The 24609-nt window shown below is 35.1% G+C and overlaps 3 protein-coding genes across 3 annotated transcripts in view; 2 read left to right on the forward strand and 1 right to left on the reverse strand.

Annotated features, from left to right (window-relative positions):
- LOC106105977 (trypsin-1-like) overlaps nucleotides 1–3915 on the forward strand; it is a 14645-nt gene extending 10730 nt beyond the window's left edge. The window contains exons 7-10 of the mRNA XM_013286495.1: nucleotides 486–671; nucleotides 1385–1574; nucleotides 2523–2680; nucleotides 3711–3915. Of these exons, the coding sequence (XP_013141949.1) occupies nucleotides 486–671; nucleotides 1385–1574; nucleotides 2523–2680; nucleotides 3711–3884 (708 nt within the window). The 3' untranslated portion in view covers nucleotides 3885–3915. The remainder of the gene's footprint in view (nucleotides 1–485; nucleotides 672–1384; nucleotides 1575–2522; nucleotides 2681–3710) is intronic.
- Nucleotides 3916–5375: 1460 nt separating this feature from the next.
- LOC106105844 lies at nucleotides 5376–7389 on the reverse strand. Its single transcript, XM_013286300.1, has 2 exons — nucleotides 7279–7389; nucleotides 5376–5972 (listed from the first exon to the last, which is right to left on the reverse strand). The coding sequence occupies exons 1-2, from the start codon at nucleotides 7387–7389 to the stop codon at nucleotides 5457–5459; spliced, it is 627 nt and encodes a 208-aa protein (XP_013141754.1). The 3' UTR covers nucleotides 5376–5456.
- Nucleotides 7390–9169: 1780 nt separating this feature from the next.
- Nucleotides 9170–24609, forward strand: part of LOC106105947 (segmentation protein cap'n'collar-like) — a 115932-nt gene continuing 100492 nt past the window's right edge. Inside the window, exon 1 of the mRNA XM_013286452.1 lies at nucleotides 9170–9380. The gene's annotated coding sequence lies outside the window, so the exon portion shown is untranslated. The remainder of the gene's footprint in view (nucleotides 9381–24609) is intronic.

The raw sequence follows: 24609 nt of genomic DNA on the forward strand, positions 1-24609 counted from the left end.
GCGGGACAAAGGATCGGCAACAACGTTGTCCTTTCCAGAAATGTGCCTAATGTCGGTTGTAAACTGCGAGATGTAATCGAGGTGGCGAAATCACGTAATTCCGCGTTTCGTCTGATGAGTGTGGTGCCGGAGGCCTAATTTTAGTCTCTTACCCTTTCCACCCTTTTTTTAAGAGGAAAGGATGGGAAGGAAAAGTGGATATAACGGTGGAGGAGACGGATAGAAAGGGGAAATCCTCTTTATGTGCGTCTCCTCCTCCGTCAATTAAGGATAGGCAACCCATCTGCAATTTCGGATGTTTGTGCAGCGGTCGCTTTACATTTCGGTGGATTCAGGCCGCTCGCTCGTTAGCCATCTTATATTATAAAAGAAGGTAGGCTCCGAGCCCCGTGGAGAGCTCAGTGGGGACAGGAACTCAATACCTAATAGCTTATTTCTAAAAACAAAAGTGTTATCCCGCGGTCGTGACTGTTTGTGGTTTTTAGGCGGCTGTAGGCTGGGAGTTCGGAGGCAGTACTTCATTCAGTTGTGGAGGCAGCCTCATCAGTAGGAAGTTTGTGATGACAGCGGGACATTGCATCAAACGACCCAGGTTCGGGGAACCGACAATCGTAAGACTTGGGGAACAGAATTTAGATCCTAAAGTCAAAGATGGCGCTAATCCTGTTGACGTAAGTTATTTTATACAAATACTAGCTGTTCCCGTGCGACTTCGTCCGCATGAAATTATGAAAATTTTATTTTATTGTTTACATTTATCAAATTTTCAATTGCAAAAAAATACCAATTACCTTACTATGGCTCTTGTTGTTGTCTCTTTCCCACATTAGGGTTTTTATCAAAATATTTACCCCCTAAGTTTTTTCAAAAATATGCTGTAATTGCTGACATCTTAGGCAACAAACTGTGTGTTTACGTTTTATTATGATAGATTATACAATATGTATGTATAGACAAGGACACAATACTAAAGTTGACAATTGATATAGTACCTATGAAACAATGCTCTATGCTTCATCTATATTATTTAAATGTCTTTATCATCACCAGCTCACTATAAATCCCCACCGAGGGGCTCGGTGGGGACCCTAAGTTAGGGTGACTAGGCCATAGTCAACCACGCTGGCCCAGTGCGGGTTGGTTGACTTCACACATATCTTTGAATTTCTTCTCCGATATGTGCAGGCATCACGATGTTTTCCTTCACCGTAAGAACGTCGGGTAAATTATATACATATGAAAATTCGAAAAATCGAAAATCACATTGGTACAGCGGGATTCGAACCCAAGACCTGTAGATTACAAGTCAAGTGCTTAAACCACTGAGCCACCGACGCTCTGTCAAATGTCTTTATGTGTACTATAAATTAATAAATAAAACCAGGTTCGTATAAAACAAATACACAAACATCCCGACTACAAACCACCTCAAAGATATAACGACATCGCGCTGCTAGAATTAGAAGAAGCTGTTAAATTCAACAACAATGTGCGGCCAGCCTGTCTCTGGCCTAAACCTGACTTTGGCTCATACCAGAAAGGGATAGCAACAGGTTGGGGAGTTATTGATCCAGGTAAAGTATCCACTTACAATATTATTCTATTCCTGTAGGGTCTTCGCATTAGTCATCTTAGTCACTCCCTTCTTGATATCACCTTTCACACAATACACCTCTTTCTATGTCCACTTCCCCGGTGTACTCTTAACTAATGTTCTTCTTGTAACAGGCGATTCATCCCTCATAACATGCCCCCATGCTAACCTTTTACTCCTTACCTTCTCTACCACTGGGGCTACTCTTAAACTTCATTAACATTCTCATTTCTGCCACATGTATTCTTTCATCCATCCCCTTTACTGATCAATTCAGATCCATACATCATGTCAGGTCTTACGATTATCTTGTAAATTATCCCCTTTCTTATGATTAACGGATCATGCCTTGCTCTTGTCACTACTGAGGGTAGGTGTGTGCTTCCATACTTCTCTATCAGCCATATCTGAAATCACTCCCTTATCCTCTCTCATACAATCCATACTTTCTTCTGTCTTTGAAGTCATCCACATTCATTAACACTTTCTATAGTTTATTTTATCCTCTCGTCTTTAACACTACGCCGTTTTATTGGTTAACAAGGCCAGTACAGTTGGAAAGTTGCCCCGTGCGATTCTTCGCAAATGCAGAGGCGTTGCCTACCCTTAATCCACAGATACGCACATAAAGAGGATATTATCCTTTCCTATGCGTCTCCTCCGTCAAATCCATTTTTCCTTCCCATCCCTTACTCTTTAGAAACGGGTGGAAATGATGAGACTAAAATTATACCTCCGGTATACTCAGAGTGTATGCGAAATTGCTTCCACTTCACGCCTGTCTTCTGTGTGGTCGCGTATTGATGGGAGCCCTACATTGCGAAGATGCTGATGCAGGTTCTACCGTCACTGATGCAAGTTTATTTGCAATTTAAATGTGAAACCAGTCACTAAATCTCAACCAGATGTGAATAATCCTTTCTTCCAGACACACAACAGACATCGAACGAGTTACAGAAAGTGTCCCTTTCTCTGTTAACTAATAGATATTGCAAACCGCTGTTAAAACCGAATCGTTACTGGGATGGGTTTGTAGACTCGCAAATGTGCGCCGGAGAAATGAGAGGAGGGAAGGATACTTGTCAGGTAAAAGTTTATTAAAACATCTATAATCATACTAATAATTCGATAATCTAAACAAATGAATGTTTGTCGGACATACAATAATAGGATTATCCCGTCACCCCGCTCTGTCCCCACGTGGGAACAGATGAGAATAAAAAGATTCATCCGTCCCACCTTTTGATGGATGGTTGGGACTTATTTTTATTTCATAACGGTTTCTATCATCTTATTGGTGATAATGGGACTAAAAAGTGGGACAGACGAAACTTTTCATTCTCATCTGTTCCCACGTGGGGACAGATGAGAATAAAAAGTTTCATCCGTCCCGCCTATTGGCACGGGGACGGTTGGAACTTATTTCATAACGGTTCCTGTCACCTTTTGGTGATAGTGCGACTAAAAGGTGGGACGGATGATTTTTTCATCATCTGTTCCTACATGGGGCTGTGCGGTGTGACGGTTGGGAATGATCCCAATAATTAAGTTTGATTTTTAATTTCTCGCAAACTGAGTCGCGAACAATAGATAGACTATATCTATACAAATATTATGAAAGAGGAAAGATTTGTGTTTTTGTATGTATTGGAATGACACAAAACTGGGACGATTTCAAAAATTTTCTCATCATTAAAAAGCTACGTTACCAGTGAGCAACATAGGCTATATTTTTTATTTTCACGCAAATAGTTTTCGGCCCAGTAGTTTTTGAGTTATTTCAATATAAATATATAAAAATACATAATTTTTAGTTACGACCTTGTCGCGACCTTTGACCTCTACTGGTAGAGAGTCAAAATGGCGGGTTTACGATTGTGAATTAAATTTAACAAAAAAAACGTTCCTAAAATGTACTATTTTGTACCTTGCTCAAATAAAAAGTACCTTCTCTAGAACGAAATTAAGTTTAAGGTGTACAATATGTAGATACTTTTTTTTGGTACTAAACAGTACATTTAAGGTACATTTTTTAGTAAGTAGTATAATGCAATGGTACACCCGCCATTTTAACTCACCTCTACTGGCATTACCTTTATTTTAAAATCTTTTTCAGGGTGATTCTGGTTCTCCCTTACAAGTGGTATCCAGCGACAATCAGTGCATTTACTATGTGGTTGGTGTGACGTCATTTGGAGGTAAATGCGCTAAAAGTGGACAACCAGCTGTTTACACTCGTGTTTCAAGTTATTTAGATTGGATAGAGAGTATCGTGTGGCCTGGAGAGTGATTTTTTTTGTTAATAAATAACTTGTTTTGAATTGTTGTTTTATTTTTACCCGACTGACATAGAAACAGTGGTAGAGCCCGCTTTGACATCTTCGCACGAATTGGACGGCTCGCCCGGTGCAATACCACGACCACACCGAAAACAGGCTTGAAGTGGAAGTAATTCCGCGTTTTGTCTGATGAGTGTGATGCCGGAGGCCTAATTTTAGTCCCTTTCCCTTTCCACCCTTTTCTTAAGAGGAAAGGATGGGAAGGAAATGTTTATTTGACGATAAAGGAGATGCATAGGAACGAGGACGGTTGGAACTTATTTTATTTCATAACGGTTCCATCTGCCACCTTATTGCTGATAGTGGTACTAAAAGGTGGGACGGGTGAAACTTTTTGTTCTCACGTGGGGACAGGGCGGGGTAACTGTTGGGAATAATCCCTCTTTATATAGTTAGTATAGATTTGATTTATTTAAAACGTTTAAAGGGGCAGAGATTTCTATATTCTTTCAGTTTCTGCGGTAACAGAAGTAACACACCAAGAGATAAAACTATCATTATTGCGGTACCAAGCTAAAAACCCTGTATAGATGTAGAAACTAAAATCTTATTACTGGCTTCTTATACAATTATTTCGTTTTTTGCCTTGAATATCATAAATAATGATTAAAAAGAAGCTGAAAGCGTAAGTAAACAGCCTGTTTAGTTTTGATTATGAAGCAATAATGAATTACAAGGTTTTATGTACCCGTTGCCGCACTGAATAAAATATTTCGAGCATAATGTAGGGATGTGAAATAACAATATCGATAGTTTTAATTAAATTTTATTGTAGACGAGACATTTACAATTTAATGTTTCTCATTAAAACCAAACAAAAGATTATCTTACACAGAACACATTTTTTTATCTTTGAACTAACCTTCTCCTTGTAACATACCCCATGCTAACCTTTTACTCCTTACCTTCTGGCCACTGGGGCTATTCTCACTTCCTCTAATATACTCATTTCGTATCTTATCCATTCGTGTTACCCAGGTGATTTAGACCTCGTATAGCAACGTTAAAAAAACCCACATTTATATAACTACATTAAAATTAAAAGAATCTTAGATTTAATAAATCAACTGTATTTTAGTTTTCTTTTTATTTACTGACACGTCTGAAATTATTTAACATGTCAGCCACTTAGTTTGTCTAAATAAGTTTAAATATTTATCGAACTCAACTAAAATTATTATTTTCTTATTAACTAATTTAGAGGACAATTCTAGTATTGATTATAGTGTAGAGAATTTAACGCTGACGGAAATAATAGCAAAATCAAATTCAATTACGTACAGCTGTAGTAATAAACATTAATTTACTCTCATTATTTGTTGTGGTCATTATTAATTTGAGAAAACAGTGTTTTTTTAATTCACAAGTTATAACTTTGAATCTATCGATTCCAACTTCTATAAGAATAAAAATCGAAAATCGATAAGATTCCTGACTGATTCTACACAACCCATCCCTACTAAATTTGAAATGAATTGTCAAACTAATCTAATTTATTTAGACACACTATAGTGGAAACACTCTTATAAATTAAGATTCAAAAACCGTCTATACCCAATAGCGGTTCTATTTTTCTTAATAACCGTTTTTACCAATTCTATTAATTGATTTATTTCTATACCTTTGTTAGCGATATGTTCGTATGCGTTAATATGTTCAATTGGTCTCCAATCGTCGAATAATCTTCCCAACATACCTCCAATATCAACCATAGTTGTGTATTTATCAGTCGTGTCAGCTACAATGAAACCTATTTCGAAAGATGTATTATTTTCATATGTTTTTCTTATCATATCAGCGCGTTTTATTTTAGACTCACTATCGCTGATCGATTCGTGCATCATTCGAAATAGTTTCAGTTTGATTTCGTTTTCGGCGTACGAAGCGGGCGCGGAACGACCGAGGCCGTCCTCCATTTTGCTTCGCAAATATTCGAGACCAACGCGTCGTTTGTGCGCGTCTGTTGGTAGATCTTTTAATACTGTCATCTTTAAACCAAACGAGAGATCGTTCATGATACTCTGTTGTACAGCGGATAGCTGATATTGATTTGCAAATCGTAAAATGCCTAAAAAATTATAATTTCTTTAATTTTCATTAAAGATTACATGTCAATAGTATAGTAGTTCAATTGAACTAATTTGGATACGTCAGAAAGCATTGTAATCGTGTGAACGAATATTTGTACATAATAAACGTATGCAGCGCCTCTACCGGACATTAGCTACACTAACAAATCAAATAATTTGTTAACAAAAACGCTCTCGGAAATACTCGTGCGTACACAAACAAAAATATACTTACATGATAGTAGGAACAATACGACATACTTCATTGTTGTTTAAAAGAACTTAATTATAAAAACCCTTTCGTTTAAACTGTAATAAAATTCGTACGCTATGGACGTTAATTATTTATTAATTGCTCGTGTAATTTAATGTTTGATAATTAAAAAAGTACCTACTATGCGAGCACACCTTTAAACTATCGCACAAGGGCAGATCTAGCTGTGGCGCCAGGGGTGGGGGGTCACATAGTCATGGTCAAGTCAAGAGCTTGACAAAATAAATTAACATATTACACCAGCTCAGGGGGGGTCATGACCCATGAACCTCCCCCCTGGATCCGCCGTTGCTATCGCACAATTTATTAGTCATGCTTTGATTCCTATGAGATTATACGATTCGTAGTCGCACAATAATCTTTTAGCAACAAAACAGTTGAGTTGAACCTGCCAAACAATCGACAATCGCACACGTTATATGATAATTTAGTTTGAGGTGCCCGACCCAGACTTTATTTCCGAACATGTAGATATTTTGACTTGTTTAATTCAAAATTCCCTTATTCCCTTACAGCCTTCCAAAAATGAGTCTATATTTAGATATAGACAGATGATGACAAAAATTATTTAGTTCATTTTAAGTCCAACTATATTGAAAGAGAATCTCTACATCGCGTAGCAGAATTAATGAAATTATTTTAACGCCATCTGTTGTCGAGTAGGGAGTATAATTTCGATAAAGGTTTTCTATCTTCGATTTATAAATTTAAAAACTGATTAGGAATACGTTAAAAATTTTTTTTCTTAAAAATACTTACAGAGTGACTAAATTAGTTACATTTTACAATTTAATAAATCTTACCACAAAAGATAATAGATGACGCTTTTTTCAAGAATTAGCGAAATGTTAATTCTTGACTAACTATAAAATATCTTGTGCTAAGAATAGCGTGGTTTTACGTACTAACGATTTCCGGCCATTCGGAGATCGAAGAATACCAGGAAAAATTATAGACAGGACATTTGTACTATGACAGCATACTTCTTATGCAGACCCTTACTTCCTGCGTTGGCGCAGCGACCCAAAGTAGGTCTTGTCCTCCGACACGAGAGAGCGCCAGCGTCGTCTGTCCTGCGTCCTCGACTGCCAGCCGATCGACTCTAGGTCGCATTTCTGGTCAAAAGGTCATGGTAAAATTGCTTTCAACTTTTTTTTGCAAGACGAATAGTGCCTAGCACGAAAATTGATGAGTGCATCGTGCAGCGCCTCTATTGGGCCTAAGTACATATCTCAAAAAAACTATCGATGACGTTACTAAAAATTTCTTATAAACTTTCGTGTTAGTCTCAAATAACAGTGGTAGAGCCCGCTTTAACATCTTAGCACTGCAGGGCCGGCACGCGCCCAGTAATACCACGACCACACGAAAGACAAGCGTGAAATGGAAGCAATTCCGTGTTTCGTATGATGAGTGTGGTGGCAGAGGCCTAATTTAAGTCCCTTTCTCTTTACCACCCTTTTCTCATAAGGAGAGGATGGGAAGGGGAAGTGGAATTGACGGTGGAGGAGATGCATAGGAAGGGAAAATATCCTCTTTATGTGCGTCTCCTCTCCTCCGTCGGATAAGGGTAGGCGACGCATCTGCAATTGCGGATGTCTATGGGCAGCGGTCGCTTCGCCATTTTGGCGGATTGAAATGGCCGCTTGCTCGTTTGCCACCTTATTATATATATAAAAAAAACCTCATTTTAAAACACACGGGTGTTTCGTAAGTGGAAACTCAATATGTGTAACTATTTTTCTATCTATTTCCCGCCTTTTATCTTAACGATTTTCAATATTTCTAAAAAATTGGCTAATTCTAAAAATTCGAAATACAAACATAACCTATGTAAACATTTGTTTAAAAAATGACAGCTCCTTTCAAATACAAATAGTGCGGTTAGGGTTGTCAGACTCATTCTATTATAGTGTGTCTAAATAATTTAGATTAGTTTGACATTTAATTTCAAATTTAGTAGGGATGGGTTGTGTAAAATCAGTCATGAATCTTATCGATTTTCGATATTTATTTTTATAGAAGTTGGAATCATCAGATTTAGAGTTATAACTTATGAATTAAAAAAAAAAACACTGTTTTCTCAAATTAATAATGACCATAACAATTAATGAGAGTAAATAACAACAGTTTATTTACTACTAGCTGTTGCTCGCGTCTTCGCCCGCGTGAAATAAATATAGCCTATGTTATTCACAGATAAATCTTTCTAAGGGTGAAAGAATTTTTAAAATCGGCCCCGTAGTTATTTTTGAGTTATTCCAATACATACAAAAGTAAACAAATATTACCTCTTTATATAGTACTAACTTTTGCCCGCAACATCGACCGCGTGAAATTTTAAATTTCAATTCAGTTTGTAAACAAAAAAGTGGTTATTGTAAAAAACCATTAACCAGATATATGCTATCTGACTTTTCTGTAGAACTTTTTGAGATCTACAATTCTTTCCTACATCATTTTTATATACCTCTAAAGGTTTAGCGTAAGCCGAGAAAAGTTAAAGTTTAGTGAATTTTTAACGCCGGCGTCCAGAAACACGCTGTTTATTAATAGTTCCTAAATATTACTAATAATAAAATATAGTCTATGTTACCTTTCTGATGGTGAAAGAATTCTTAAAATCGGCCTAGTAATTTCTATACAAATCTTTCCTTTTTATAATATAGATTAAAATAAACAGTTACAATTCCCAATGAGACAACTCTATTCACACACACACACACAAAACGTATTAACACTTTAAAATATTCAACATGGAATCTTAAATTCATTTATAAATCGCAAAGATATCGAGTTTTCCATACACTGGTAGCTTAAACTTGTTATCTTTTATTATCAAATGCTAATAATATTTTGTCCGCCATAAACTGCGCGTCATTGCTCAGTTGGCTTGTGTTCTTCGTGCGTGTAATACAACTGCTTCGTTATAACCCGTCCGATTTACAAACGTTATCATTTCCTAACCTGTGACGTTATTTTGCCGCCTTTTCAATCTGACAGCGTGTTTGTTTACATTTTTTATATTCTGTAACGCAATAACTTTTATCTTTGGTGAATTTGGTTTGTGTTCGAAGTTTTTATTGATTGGATTTTTTTTAAAAGTAAGTATTATGTAATTATAATATTTTAGATATATTTTCCTGTTTAAAAAGTGAAAGTCTCTTGCAAAATAATATTAGGTAATACTTCCGTCTTTTTGACCGACTTCCCAAATAAAAGGAGGTACTCAATTCGTCTGTAAAAAAATAAATAAAAAAACCATTTTTTTTATATGCGTTACGGCATAACTCCGCCGCTAGTGGACTGATTTTGATAATTATTTTTTATCCGAAAGGTAATGCTTACAGGTGGGTCCCATTTTGTTTGATTTTTGGAGTCAAAGACTACGACGTAGTTAAATAGGTTAGCTCAAAATCGCGTGACTAAATTTGGCGTCATTTTTGCTTTCTTTTCTTATTTATTATTTTTTTATATGTGTTACGGTATAGTTTACTAGCATTTCATTTATAACTTGGCCGAATGGTCTTACTTTCTCAAACTGATCTATTTAAAAACATTATTTAAAATTGAATGATTTCCTTTATTTTTATCTTAATAGATAGAAATCTTTTTTTAATTAATCACAACTGATAAAGACATATATAAATTTATCTGTGTATAATTATTAAAACTTTAAACAATATTAAAATCTAATTTGTTTTATTATTTTTGTGATTAAACAAAGTAGAGGAATATTTTACTATTTGAATTTTAAATTTCGCAAATCGTAATACTTCGAACTAAAAAAGGCAATTGTAAACGATTCATGGAATAAGTGTTGCCATTTGTTGAAATTTTCAATTGACATCCAATTGGATAGAAGTAAGGCGTGACAAGTACAGTCAGCTACATAAGTTTTCTATACTAATATTATAAACCTAGTAGAACCTCGATAAGTTAAAGTCCAAGGGAAACACAAAATATTTTAAGTTATCAAGGGTCTATGTTATAGAGGTTTTGGGCTCTGATGGGAAGGGAACATATTATTTTTTGAAGTTATAGAGGTTTTAAGTTATCAAGGGTCTATGTTATAGAGGTTTTGGGCTCTGATGGGAAGGGAACATATTATTTTTTTGATGTTATAGAGGTTTTTAAGTTACCGAGGTTTGAGTTATCGAGGGTCTACTGTATTTGAGTCACGCAAAAACTACTAGGCCGATTTTAAAAATTCTTTCACCATCAGAAAGGTAATTTATCTGTGAGTAACATAGGCTATATTTTATTATTAGTGATGCTTAGGAACTATTAATAAACAGCGTGTGTCTGGAAGCCGGCGTTAAAAATTCACTAAATTTTAACTTTTGTCGGCTTACGCTGCCTAAACTGTTAGAGGTATATAAAAATGATGTATGAAAGAATTGTAGATGTCATCATTTATAAAAAAAAAACTTCTATAAGGCTTCGGTTTTAAAAATATTATCACGTAATCAATAATATTCAAAGTCAAAAGCATACTGAAAAGTCCATACATATTTTTGAAACCGATATGTACTCGTATATACAAGATATCTATGGAGTTAACTGTACATTTGGTACAAAAATGTGTCCTAAATTCTTTTTTGTACCAACATTGAAATCTTTTTAGAATGTGATAATTGGTCTTGATATACGTAGTTTGCTTGTATATGGTATATTATTTAAGGCTTTCTCTTGAATCACTCTTAAAACTGCACCAACAAGCAAATCCGTTGCGTAGTTTTAAAGACGTATACAGACAGCGGGAAGTGACTTTTTATGTAGTGAAGGGATCTTGTATATAATACAGAGAGTACTATAATACAAAACAATAAGGTAAAAGGAAATAACACATTACGTTTGCATACTAAAAAGCCCCATTTAACTGGGCAACATAGGCTATATTAATTACAATTTTTATTTCCGCGCGGACAAAGTCACGAGCAACAACTAGTTATTATTAAAATTATAATCACTGCATTTTTTTTCAATTTGTTGTTAAAATCATCACTGAAAGTGTAAAAAATTTTTTTTTTGTCAAAAATGTTTTGCTGACTGTACTTTGATGGCCTTCTCTATATTAAGCACTTTGCAATCATGAAGAAATATATCAACAACTACCTATATGACGTAACGTAACATTTATAAATGAGGCGTGTATAGGCAAAGAATTTAATTTCCTCCCCACTTATCTTATATAATAAGCAAACTATCACAACGCGGGGGACATTTGTGAGGGTTGGAACTCTAGAAGGACTGTAAGGAGCATAGAATTGAGGGGATCTGTTGATTTTTGTTAATCTATGTCTATACTATTATAATAAAGCGTAAACACACACTTCTATGTTGCCTAAGATGTCAGCAATTACACCATATTTTTTAATAATTCTTTTTTTAATAAAAAGCCCTATACTTACGTCACGCTTTAGGCTATAGTTTTTCACGCCATTAAAGTTAGGGGGTAAATATTTTGGATAAAAACCCTAATGTGGGAAAGAGACCATAAGTTGCTGCCAACAACAACGAAGCAAGATTGCCAAGGTTTATCATGTCATGTCATTTTGACATTTGCAATTGATAATTTGACACATGTAAACAATAAAATAACATTTTCATAATTTTATGCGGATGAAGTCGCACGGGAACAGCTAGTTTATCTATACAAATATTAAAAAGAAGGAAAGGTTTGTATTTTTTATAACATAAGATGGCAAACGAGCTAGAGGCTACCGGAATCCTCCAAAATGGCGAAGCGACCACTGCCCATAGACATCCGCAAGTAGACGCGTTGCCTACCCTAAATCAACGAAGGAGGAGACGCACATAAAATGGATATTTCTTCTTCCTCTGCGTCTACTCCACCGTCAAATCCACGATGCCTTCCCATCCATGTTATCACAAGTAACATAGGCTATATTTTTACTATTTTTCACGTGGACGAAGTCACGAGCAAAGCTATTCTGTATAGTTATTCTTAATATTGCAAAGTTGCGTTATTATTGTTTTCTAGGATAAAAAAATGTTTATAATATTCTAGCTTTCGCCCGCGACTCCGTCCGCGTTTTATTAAAAAAAAACAAAAGTGAATAGTCTATGTGTTCTTCCAGACCATCCTCTACGTCTATACCAAATTTCATCGAAATCTACGAAATATTACGAGCTGTTGCCCGCGACTTCGTCCGCGTGGTATTAGAAAACATACAAACTATATAAATTACAAAAAGTTACGTATCCCTCGGGAACCGGACATTTCTCGGGGATGAAGCTTATCCCATGTGTACTCCAGACTTTGTTTTATATCTGTGCTAAATTTCAATAAGATATGTTGAACCGTTGCAGAATGATCGAGTAAACACTAAAAAACTAAATTAATGAATCCCACGGGAACCGTAACTATTCCCGGGATAAAAAGTAGCTTATGTGTTCTTCCAGAGTATGCTCTAAACCTGTACCAAATTTCATAGAGAGACGTTCAGCCTTTTGGGCTACATACGCTAACAAACCATCCATCCATCCATCCATCTAAACTTTCGCATTTATAATGTTAGTAAGAAGTATGATATTTACTTAAATTAAAGGCGAGATACATTAGTTATGCGGTTTTTATGGTGAATTTTGTAATGCTGGAAATATTGATGAGCTCTTTAAATACAGCGCCATCTTTTATTGACAAAAGAAAACACTGAACAACTTCCTTGAGAGATAAAACACTCCAATTGTATAAAAAGATAAGGTTATCTATTGCGTAAATTGTTGAAGATTGTATTTATGTTAATTTATCTAATAATTTGTTATATGGTTTTTGCAAATGAAATGTGAATGTCCTTATAAAAGACCGTTTTTGTTACCGAATGTTGTAGACCGATTGTGAATTCCGACAGTTTGTAATCGTACTAATATTATAAATGCGAAAGTTTAGATGGATGTTTGTTAGAGTTTGTAGCCTAAACTGCTGAACGGATTTCGATGAAATTTGGCATAGATATAGAGGATAGTCTGGAAGAACACATAGGCTACTTATTTTTTAAATCCACGCGGAGAGATTTGCAGGCGAAAGCTAGTATTTAGTAAAAGTAAGGGCTACCAACGTTTGGCGCCGCAATTCTAGACAGTATTAAAATTTCGGACGACTTATTATGTGATACAGATCTTTTTCTTATTATAAAATATCTCAACAGGGGAGAGGACACGAAAAGGTGAAGTGTCCTTACCCTGTATGTCCCCTCCTCTGTCCATTAAAAAATGTATGATAACTTGATGCAGAAAGCGATCGCAATACTATTTTAACGAATTCATTAAAAAAAACTATAAGGAAATTCTCTCCCGTCTCCTCCTCAGTCCTCAGGCTAAACCCAAATTTTCATTTCACATACAATCTTCCATATTGACTTGTTTATCCATATTCTCGGATTCTTGTCAAATTTATTTACAGCACCAATTGAGTTGGCACGTTGTTTTCAACAATACTCTAGTTGCAGACGTGCCAACTTAAATGCCGGTTACCGGACATAGTTTCTTGGTAATTGAACAGGAAAAAATTTAACTTATAGACTGAAACAATTGAATGGGAATCTCAATGATTCATTTATTTACGTAAAAATGACGTAAGCTCATATGATTATCTATACTAATATAATAATAACTAGCTGTTCCCGTGCGACTTCATCCGCATAATATTATGAAAATTTTATTTTATTGTTTACATGTGTCAAATTATCAATTGCAAATGTCAAAATGACATGACGATGACAAACCATGGTAACCTTGCTGCCTTGATGTTTACAGCAACTTATGGTCTCTTTCCCACATTAGGATTTTTATCCAAAATATTTAAAAATATATAGCCTAAAGCGTGACGTAAATGTCGGGCTTTTTATTAAAAAAAAGAATTATTCAAAAATATGCTGTGATTGCTGACATCTTAGGCAACAAAGAAGTGTGTGTTTACGCTTTATTATAATAGTATAGATAAAAATATAGGTAGAACGTAAATACCTTACTTAGTTATGTAGGATATCATCAATACAGCATATTTTTGAATAACCCTTTTTTAAATTAAAAACCTCATACTTACGACACCCTTTAGGCTACTTATTTTCACGCTACTATAATTGTGGAGTAAATAACTTGGAGAAAAAGACAGATGTTGTCCCTTTCCCGTTGACAATGAACGAAAGGGACGACACTAGCAAAGTTTTGCTATTAGTTGTATCAAAGGTGTATCTAAGACTCGAAAAACACTATTTAAAATTGACTCATCCGTCACAAAAATCTCTTTTCTGTATATCCTTTGTCCGTTTACGTCATTAATGTCTATTTCGTTATTTTAGGAATAGATGCCTTCTCAGTTATTACTATGTTATAAAAACCGACCTACATATCGATATAAAAAGTCGTAAAACCGTAAAGCAGAAAACACCATAAACAAGCGAAAATAGACAATGTTGCCACACATCGGAATATGTTTCATCGAATTCGCAAAAATATTTTATCTGGCTCCATGTTTACTTTATCATTAGCTTATCGTTTATCGGATTAAAAAAACAAAAACTTGATAATCGTTCTGTATTAGGCCTTCGTTCTTTGCAAAGATAAGAATATGACGATTGTATTTTTAGGTTATGTACGACAGATAATATCCGTAATGATGCAGACGGAAATAAACACTATCTGAAACGTTAGATTGAATGAAATTTAATTGCATCTGATTAAAATATCGCACAACTGTTAGTTCCGCTTTGATTACTATGAGCTTATATGATGCGTACTACTCGATTTTTGACCAACATCCCAAAAGAAGGAGGTACTCAATTCGTCTGTATGTTTTTTTATGTTTGTTACGGCATAACTCCGCCGCTAGTGGACCGATTTTGATAATTCTTTTTTTATCCAAAAGGTAGTGCTTGTAGGCGGGTCCCATTTTTTTGTTTGATTTTTGGAGTCTTAGACTACGACGTAGTTAAATAGTTTAGCTCAAAAACGCGTGACAGAATTTAGGGTCATTTTGTCTTTCTTTGCTTACGTAGCCTAAGCTATAAGACTTACATAAAAATGATGTATGGATGAATTGTAGCCCTTTAAATTTGCTAAATTAAAGTCTATGATAGCATATATCTATCTATTAGGGTTGGCGCACAATATGTTCTAAATTCATGCTTTTAAGCGAGATCCGTTAGAATATTTTGGACATAGTAACATACGTCCTATAAAACTTTCGCATTTACTCATATAATTCTTTCTAATAGTTAAAGAATATTAGACGGTTCAGTTTTTATTTTAGTGACTTATGACGTCATCGTTTTGCACACCGTCAATCAAAATTCGCCCGTCTCTTCAATGACTTGGGTATTTTTATACAATTTTTAAATATCGATGACGTTACAATAAGATAAAATATCCGGCGCCGCGATTACTGATAAAAAAAACACAATTTTTTATAGACGGAATATATAAGTATATGTCGCAATCAGAAGAAGAAATCAATTTTAATTTAATTCATTAGACACGAGCGCCGCCAAGCGACTTTCGAGAGAACTTAGATTATTCAGAAAATAGGGATCGTTGCGAGAACATTGTTTGAACGATATGAGTTTGGTAGATTGATATCCTGACAGGAGTAATGTGAATGTGTTCCTGGAATCCGACTTTACCCATGGCCCACATGTGATTTCGAGTAGTAGTAATTCTGATGTGCTAGCTCAAACCGACATATATTTATTGAAACGTACTACTTATTGTAATATCGATTTTATTTAAGCTGTTGCTTGCGACTTCGCCCGCGTTATATTAAAAAAGTATATATTACACACAGATAAATTACCTTTCTAACGGCGAAAGAATTTTAAAAATCGGCTTAGTAGTTTTTGAGTTACTTCGATACGTAAAAAAAATATTTCCGCTTTATATTAGTATAGAGATATTCTTTTTTTTGTAGTTTATTCCAATGTCCGATTATTAATTTTGAAGTTTTTAAATCGGTCTAGGAAATAATAATGTTTAGTTTAAAGGTAATTGTTAATTAGATAAAAAATTACAAGAAATTAGTTTAGCTATGTGGCGATCTATCTATATGTCTGTCCGCAAGCCGCGTTTGTTCCGAATAATCTCCGGACACTGGACCGATTTCTACCGTTTCACTTGAGGGTAGCTGACATAGACATATTATAGGTAACTTTTTTAATTCCGCGCTTTCAAAATGGTGTAACGGGTAGTTTTTTGATTTATTTTATACGAGAAGTCGCCCGTAAACTTAGCGTTACGGGCGACTTCTCATATAAAATAAATCTTTCTGTCTATAAGTATGTACACACTCTTAACACTAACGTTATCTAATTTACTGATATTAAATAAAATGATAATATAAAAATAGATAAACGTTTACATATATTAATCTTCTAATATTATAAATGCGAAAGTTTTGATGGACGGATGTTTGTTAGCGTTTGTAGCCTAAACGGCTGAACGGATCTCTATGAAATTTGGCACAGGTTTAGAGCATAGTCTGTAAGAACACATAGGCTACTTTTTATCCCGGGAATAGTTACGGTTCCCGTGGGATTCATTAATTTAGTTTTTTAATGTTTACTCGATCATTCTGCAATGTTATTGAAATTTGGCACAGATATAAAACAAAGTGTGGAGTACACATGGGATAAGCTTCATCCGCGAGAAATGTCCGATTCCAGAGGGCAAGAACACAGGCTATTTGATTTTAATTTTAATTCCACGCGGACAGTATCGCGGGCGAACGCTAGTTGTACGTATTTGTATTCAAATATCTTAGTAAATTGAATTAAATGAAAATTAATTTATTCGCGTGTCACATCTATTTTTAATCTGTTAAAAATTGATGTATCTTTTTAATATTCTGTATTTGTAATTGTTTTTTATTAACCTGCTTCAACATTTAGTGACTCGAATGCGTTTGGAATACGAATAAAAGTATTTTCGGCGCAATACTGTGACACTAGATCTAATAATATATATTTTTTTAAAAGAATATCAGGTTAAAAAGATACTGGCCACTACTTTTGTCTTTCATAATAAAAATATAACTAGAGAAAAAACAAAGAAGAACGAGTAACGTCAAAGAGTAGTAGAGAGCGGCATTCTTTACACAAAAGCGTTGCTTACCTGTAATCGACGGAAGCGCACATAAATAGTGTTCAAGTCAAATCGACTTAAATATTTGATTTCGTTTGAGTATTCGTCAAAACACGAAACGAATCATCACTATTATTAATATTTCCTGACAATTTTCACAATACCTTAATTAGTAACATGTTTATAACACAATCATAAATAACTCCATCTATCGGACGGATGTGTAAAAATAACAAAGCTTTTTTTTTTTTAGTTTTTAGCGTTGAAATTAACAAGACTATGTGAACTTAATTTTATTATTTTTATCTATTTTAATATTTCAATTTTAAAATTTTCGCAAAGCATCTGATAAGTGTAGACCAGAGGCTAATATTCTTCCCTTTCCTACCCTTTTCTTAAAAAGAAGAGAAAGGATGGGGAGTGGATGTAGGGGAGATGATATACAGGATAAGGGATAACATTTTTCTGCATGACTATTCATATGCGATACGATAGAAAAAAAACTTTTAACAAATCACTCAGTTGGCACGTCTGCCACAACATTTAGTTAGAACTAGACGTGTCTTAGACGTGTCTGTAGAACTTAAGTGTCGTATATTACATTATAAATTTAGTGTTTTGTTTTATTTTTATAGCTCTTAGACTGTACACTTATGCTAGGTTTCTGAATTTTATTTTATCGTTACCTATTTATTGAATAAAACTCAAGTTACATAGTTCGGAAACGCATTTCATGATGTTTTCGAACCAAAAACACTAAATAATGCTTAAACGTAGCTGGGAAACCGGCTATTAGTCTATCTATCTATCGTATACAGATGTCTCATTAATAACAATTATATAAGTGAGCACATCCTGTATGTTTTTGTTGCTAACACAAAAAAGCCGCTTCTGATTTTTATAATGACTAACTCTATGGTACTGGTACACGCAATTTATGTATTAGTGTAGGGTGACATTGTTTTTTGAATTCCTGGGATATCCTGCCCTTTTTACTATGTAGTGTGCACAATGTTACTCTTACATCTCTAGCTGAATATCTGAATTCACTGTCTTCTCTAGCATATCTGCAACACAATACATACTTTCCCCTACGTAGTGTGCACAGTATGTACTCTTACATACATCTCTGTCTGAATATCTGAATTTACTGCCTTCTCTAGCATATCTGCAACAAAATACATACTTTCCCCTACGTAGTGTACAGTATGTACTCTTACATACATCTCTAACAGTTGAGTTTACAGCCTTTCTTGCATATCCTCTGCAACACAATACATTTCTATATCATAATTTGGCAAGTAAGCGGTCACATAATAAGTCGAAATAGAGAAGCGACAATGGCCTTCGACATCCACAAGTTATGCGTTTATTTAATAGAAGAGAGGGAGCGCTGAGAGGCTAGTTTACAGAAAGTAAGTTCTCTTTCTTCTCTTGCGAACCATGCTCCTTCTAAGAAGTTGCTCCTCCAAGAAAAAAAGGTTGGGAAGGGTAAGGCACAGGAAAACATATCACATGAATTGTTTTCAATTCATCTCTTCACCAAAATTTAAATACTTCATAATTACTCTTGCAAATATCCGAAAAATCTCATCAACATGGTCATCTGCAACTTGCCCTTGTCCCTTATGGAGGGTCGGCACAGTATGTGCTCTTCCATACATCTCTATCAGCCGTCATATCTGAATCCGCTTCTTTCTTAAGCATATCTTTCACACAATCCATCCATACTTTCTTCGGTCTTCCTCTTCCTTTGTAGCAATCCATTCATTCTTAACACTTTCAGGTTTATGTCCCTATCGTCTCGTCGCATAACATGTCCATACCACGCAATAGGTCTCATCAACATGGTAACCCTAGTATTAACATAAGACTAAATTCAATACCGAGGTCGAGTGTAGACATAATAAAAAATTCGCCAATAGACGCGTAATTACATTCAAAGTGTGTTTAACACGTTAACTGCGTAACAGGTCGATATCGACCTGACGCGGTACTTCTGGTGCGGAGAAAACTATATGCCTCTCGCTATCGAAACGATTATCTCATTTTTTTTATAACATAAGATGGCAAACGAGCAAACGGCCTCCTGAATTCGCCAAAATGGCGAAGCGACTACCCATAGACATCTGCAATTGCAGATGCGTCGCCTACCCTCATCCGGAGAAGGAGACGCACATAAAGATGATATTTACTCTTCCTATGCATCTCCTCCGTCGTCAAATCCACTTCCCCTTCCCATCCTCTCATAAGAAAAGGGTAGTAAAGAGAAAGGGACTTAAATTAGGCCTCCGGCACCACACTCATCAGACGAAACACGGCATTGTTTCCATTTCACGCCTGTCTTCTGTGTGGTCGTGGTATTACTGGGGGCGTGTCGGCCCATTCGTGCTAAGATGTTAAAGCGGGCACTACCACTGTGTAATGGTACACTGTCAGATACATTACATAAAATGTATGGTTATGTTTCCACAAAGTTATAGCAAATTTAATCTATCCGTGTTGGGTAGAAAAACCTGGCATTGGAAAAAAAACATTTGGGGGCGCATTTTAGGCACCACTTAAATAATTATAATTTTACTAGCTGTTCCCGGCTTCATCCGCATTAAAATTGTGAAGATTTTATTCTATTGTTTACATTTGTCAAATTATCAATAGCAAATGTCAAAATGACATGACATGACAAACCATGGCAATCTTGCTTCCTTGATGTTGGCAGCAACTTATGGTCTCTTTCCCACATTAGTGTTTTTATCTAAAATATTTACCCCTAAGTTTAATGGCGTGAAAATATATAGCCTAAAGCGTGATGTAAGTGTAGAGCTTTATAATAAAAAAAGCGTTATTCGAAAATATGCTGTGATTGCTGACATCTTAGGCAACAAAGAAGTGTGTGTACGCTTTAATATAATAGTATAGATTTTATTTGCCGCAGTAAATGTATTAAGTATGTAAGTTTTTTTTATGTTACGAACAAAGTTCATGTAAACGATCAATACAAAAATGTTAACCTTTAAGATAACTTATGATGAAGTAAGTTTTTATCTAAATAACAAAGTTCGAGTTTTATTTAGTTGAATAAAGTCTATTCCCTTGCTTTTATATAGCAGGGGAAGTGTTGTCAGGGTAGGGGACGCATAGAAATGTCCATTTTATAATCTTACTAATATTATAAATGCGAAAGTTTAGATGGATGTTTGTTAGTTTGTAGCCTAAACGGCTGAACGGATCTCGATGAAATTTGGCATAGATGTAGAGGATAATCTGGAAGAACACATAAGCTACTTTTGTTTTTTTTTTTTAATTCCACTCTAACGGATTCGCGGGCGAAAGCTAGTGTACTTATATTAACGTGAAATGTGCCGTAAATACTTATTAAATTTTTATTTTGATTTTGAATAAAAAGAGACTTGTTATTTGTAACGTTAATGACAAAAAATCTGTTAGATTTATGTAGCCAATAGCTTTCGCACACGACTCCATCATGTGGAATTAAAAAAAAAACAAAATGAATAGCTTAGGTGTAATTCCAGGCTGTCCTCTACATCTTCACCAAATTTCATCGAAATTCGTTCAGCCGTTTAGGCTACAAACTCAACAAACATCCATCTAAACTTTCGCATTTATAATACTACGAGTAGTATGATATCGAGCCACCGATAAATCTCATTCGAACTTTCATGCTTTCCTAAAGTGTAAAGTTAATCAACGCCATCTATTATCGAAAAGCGATAACAATTATCAGAAATTTGAAATCTATATTGATAGAGCATGGTAAATTCGCAGCTAAATTCGTTTATCGCAGTCTAAAGTTCAGTACAACTCGATTGTGATAAAACTACATTGATGATTGCTTATTTGAATGGCCATTTATATTGTCAGATTTATAAATCGGTCTTAATTATCTGAATAACAGACAAGTCATTGAAATTAGTGTCTTTGTCTGACCGTATGGTTCTCCACCAATCGTGTGTACACTCTTATCTGTCTACAGTTGAAAGGAAAAAAGTTAGAGTGCCCAACTTCTATAGTTTGCCTAAATAAGATAGATTAGTTTGATAAATGACGCATGAAGTATCGAATTCAATTTGTATGAAGGCTGACGTACTTAATAGACAGGTATCGTAGTGACGAAACACGCAGCGAACAATTATGAACTATCGATATTCGGTTTAAAAAATTATCGAACTCAACTAAAATAATTAATTTCTTATTAACTAATTTAGAGGACAATTCTAGTATTGATTATAGTGTAGAGAATTTAGCGATGACAGAATAGCGAAATCCAATTCGATTATCTACGGCTGTAATAATCCGCTATTGTGAATGTCTATGGGCAGTCGCGTCGCCATTTTGACGGATCCAGGTGACCGCTTGCTCGTTTGCCACCTTGATATAAAAAAACCTTCGAATAGACTAGTCTATACCATAGATTAAATATGTTTATCTGTACATTTTAATCTTTGAAAAAATATGTCGCAAGAATTCTAGACGGCTCTCGTTTTTATCTCGCCAATAAAACTGCGAACGTTATCTGGTACAGAGTTTTTATTTACAGTTTCGAAGGTCAACTAATTATCTTTTGGTACCGAGATAATGATAGGGTCAAGTAATATAACTTGTTTTTTTAATTCCATCAATACTGAAAAAGTAATAAATCAGAATACGCAATAATTGACAGGAAACGTCAAACGCCATTTTAATAGACGAACTAGTTGCGTCCGCGAGGCAACAGAGCAAACAGTATTATGGCAAAGACTAGCTTACGACCGCGACTCCGTCCGCAAAAAAAAACAAAAGCAAGTAGCCTATGTGTTCTTCCAGAATATCCTCTACATCTATGCCAAATATCATCGAGATCCGTTCAGTCGTTTAGGCTATAAACTCTAACAAACATCCATCCATCTAAACTTTAGCATTTATAATATTAGTATGAAGTATGAAGTATGATTATCGTACAGACTGGACATCCTATACTTGGCAAGTATGCAACAAAGTCATTTAAAAAAATAGACGAGTCATTGAATAAAAAAATTTCACCGGTACTTTCTTTGACCGGTACTATGTTAGTTGTCAATTTTAGTGTCACCTCGTGTTGTAGTGACATGTAATAAAGCATTTTACCAAATTTAAACTTCATCTTTAATTTAAAAATCGGTCATAAAACAATTATTTTAAATACAATTAATTGTATTGACATGTGGTTTTCAGGATCTAATCAATAGATGGCGTTAGTGATGATTATATGAAAAAAATGTGTCAAGTGTCAACTATGTCAACTCTATACATTTTTAATCTCTACTAGCTGTTCCCATGCGACTTCATCAGCATTAAATTATACAAAAAAAAACATTTTATTAGTCACATTTGTCAAGTTATCAATAGCAAATGTCAAAATGACAAGACTATGGCAATCTTGCTTTCTTGATGTTGGCAGCAACTTATGGTCTCTTTCCCACATTAGGGTTTTAATCCAAAATATTCACCCCTAAGTTTAATAGCATGAAAATATATAGCCTAAAGCGTGACGTAACTGTAGGGCTTTTTATTGAAAAAAAAAAGAGTTATTCGAAAATATGCTGTAATTGCTGACATCTTAGGTAACAAAGAAGTGTGTGTTTACGCTTTATTATATTAGTATAGATGGCTATCTACTTGCATTTGTAACCAGCCAAAATAGTTACATACGTCTAAGTATTTATCTCAAACACCAACAGCGCATTCTCGTCCTTTGTACTGAGAGCCCAGGTTTCGGAACCGTAATATGGGTGTCACAGCCATGTTATGCTTTAATAAAATATAGTCTTCATTACCTCGTATGTTTTTTTCCAATTTGCACAAAATAACCTTACCAATATGGCCGTCGTGTCGTCGAGCTAATGCAACACCCTTATTTTTGACATCCGACTACTATTCGATTATTAACATAACAAGCACAATTACGACATTTTAAAACCATGACATAAATATTTTTAATAATGTTTTGGATCACCATTACAAAGTTATATCGTTATTTCAAACGATGACCAATGACATAGATTTATAGCACAGACTAAATAACCTTCAAGAATACAGAATACATCAAAATAGTTAAAAAGCTAACAGTAAGTAATAGGTCTTAAAAGCATCTTGTACAGCAGCAATTTTATTTTTCGGGTCAACAGTTTAGGACGAAGGTATTTCAAAAGGCCGAAATAGCATAGTTGAGATGGGTAGACGGTGTAAATCGTGAAAGAATGTTGGCATAATAACCTGGAAATCGGTAACCACTAATACACCGAAGTGGAAAAAATTGGTTGACCAAGCCAAGGTCCAACAAAGGGCTGAGGAGCTAAGAAAATAAAATAAATTTTAACAGTGGTAGTGCCCGCTTTAACATCTTAGCACGAATGGGCCGGCTCGCCCGGTGTAATACCACGACCACACAGAAGACAGGCGTGAAGTGGAAGCAATTCCGTGTTTCGTCTGATGAGTGTGGTGCCGGAGGCCTAATTGAAGTCCCTTTTTCTTTACCACCATTTTCTTATAAGGAGAGGATGGGAAGGGAAAGTGGATTTGACAGAGGAGGAGATACATAGGTAGTGGAAATATCCTCTTTATGTGCATCTCCTTCTCTGTCGGATAAGGGTAGGCAACGCATTTGCAATTGCGGATGTCTATGGGCAGCGGTCGCTTCGCCATTTTGGCGGATTCAGGTGGCCGCTTGCTCGTTTGCCACCTTTTGTTATAAAAAAAAAATTGGAGTGTCTGTTTGTAATTGCATTGCTGATAACGAAAATCGCATTTGAAAAATTTGTGTCTGTCTGTTCGTAAGCCGTGTTTGTTCCGGGTAATCTCCGAAACGGCTGGGCCTGTATATTTTTTATTCGTTGCCAAATTATATAACCTATAAATGTGTTATCTATTTTGCTGTTACGTGATTTAAATTGTCAGGTTAGATAATAAATCTATAAACATCCCCGGTGTTTTCCGGGATCATTGTTTTGTATGTATCTATACTATTATAATAAAGCGTAAACACACACTTTTGTTGCTTAAGATGTCAGCAATTACAGGATATTTTTCAAAAATTCTCTCTGGAATAAATAGCCCTACACTTACGTCACGCTTTAGACTATATATTTTCACACCATTAAACTTAGGGGGTAAATATTTTGGATAAATGTGGGAAAGAGACTATAAGTTGCTGCCAACATCAAGAAAGCAAGATTGCCATAGTCTTGTCATTTTGAC

This window comes from Papilio polytes, unplaced genomic scaffold (assembly GCF_000836215.1).
Source record: "Papilio polytes unplaced genomic scaffold, Ppol_1.0 DF822622.1, whole genome shotgun sequence".
In the NCBI taxonomy this organism is placed as follows: domain Eukaryota; kingdom Metazoa; phylum Arthropoda; class Insecta; order Lepidoptera; family Papilionidae; genus Papilio; species Papilio polytes.

Bases quoted from the DNA above. Each gene is read 5' to 3' on its own strand.
- LOC106105844 (XM_013286300.1), bottom strand. From the start codon at position 7,389: ATGCGACCTAGAGTCGATCGGCTGGCAGTCGAGGACGCAGGACAGACG. The intron at 5,973-7,278 runs GTAAGGGTCTGC...AATCAATATCAG, and splicing joins TCGCTGCGCCAACGCAGGAA to CTATCCGCTGTACAACAGAG.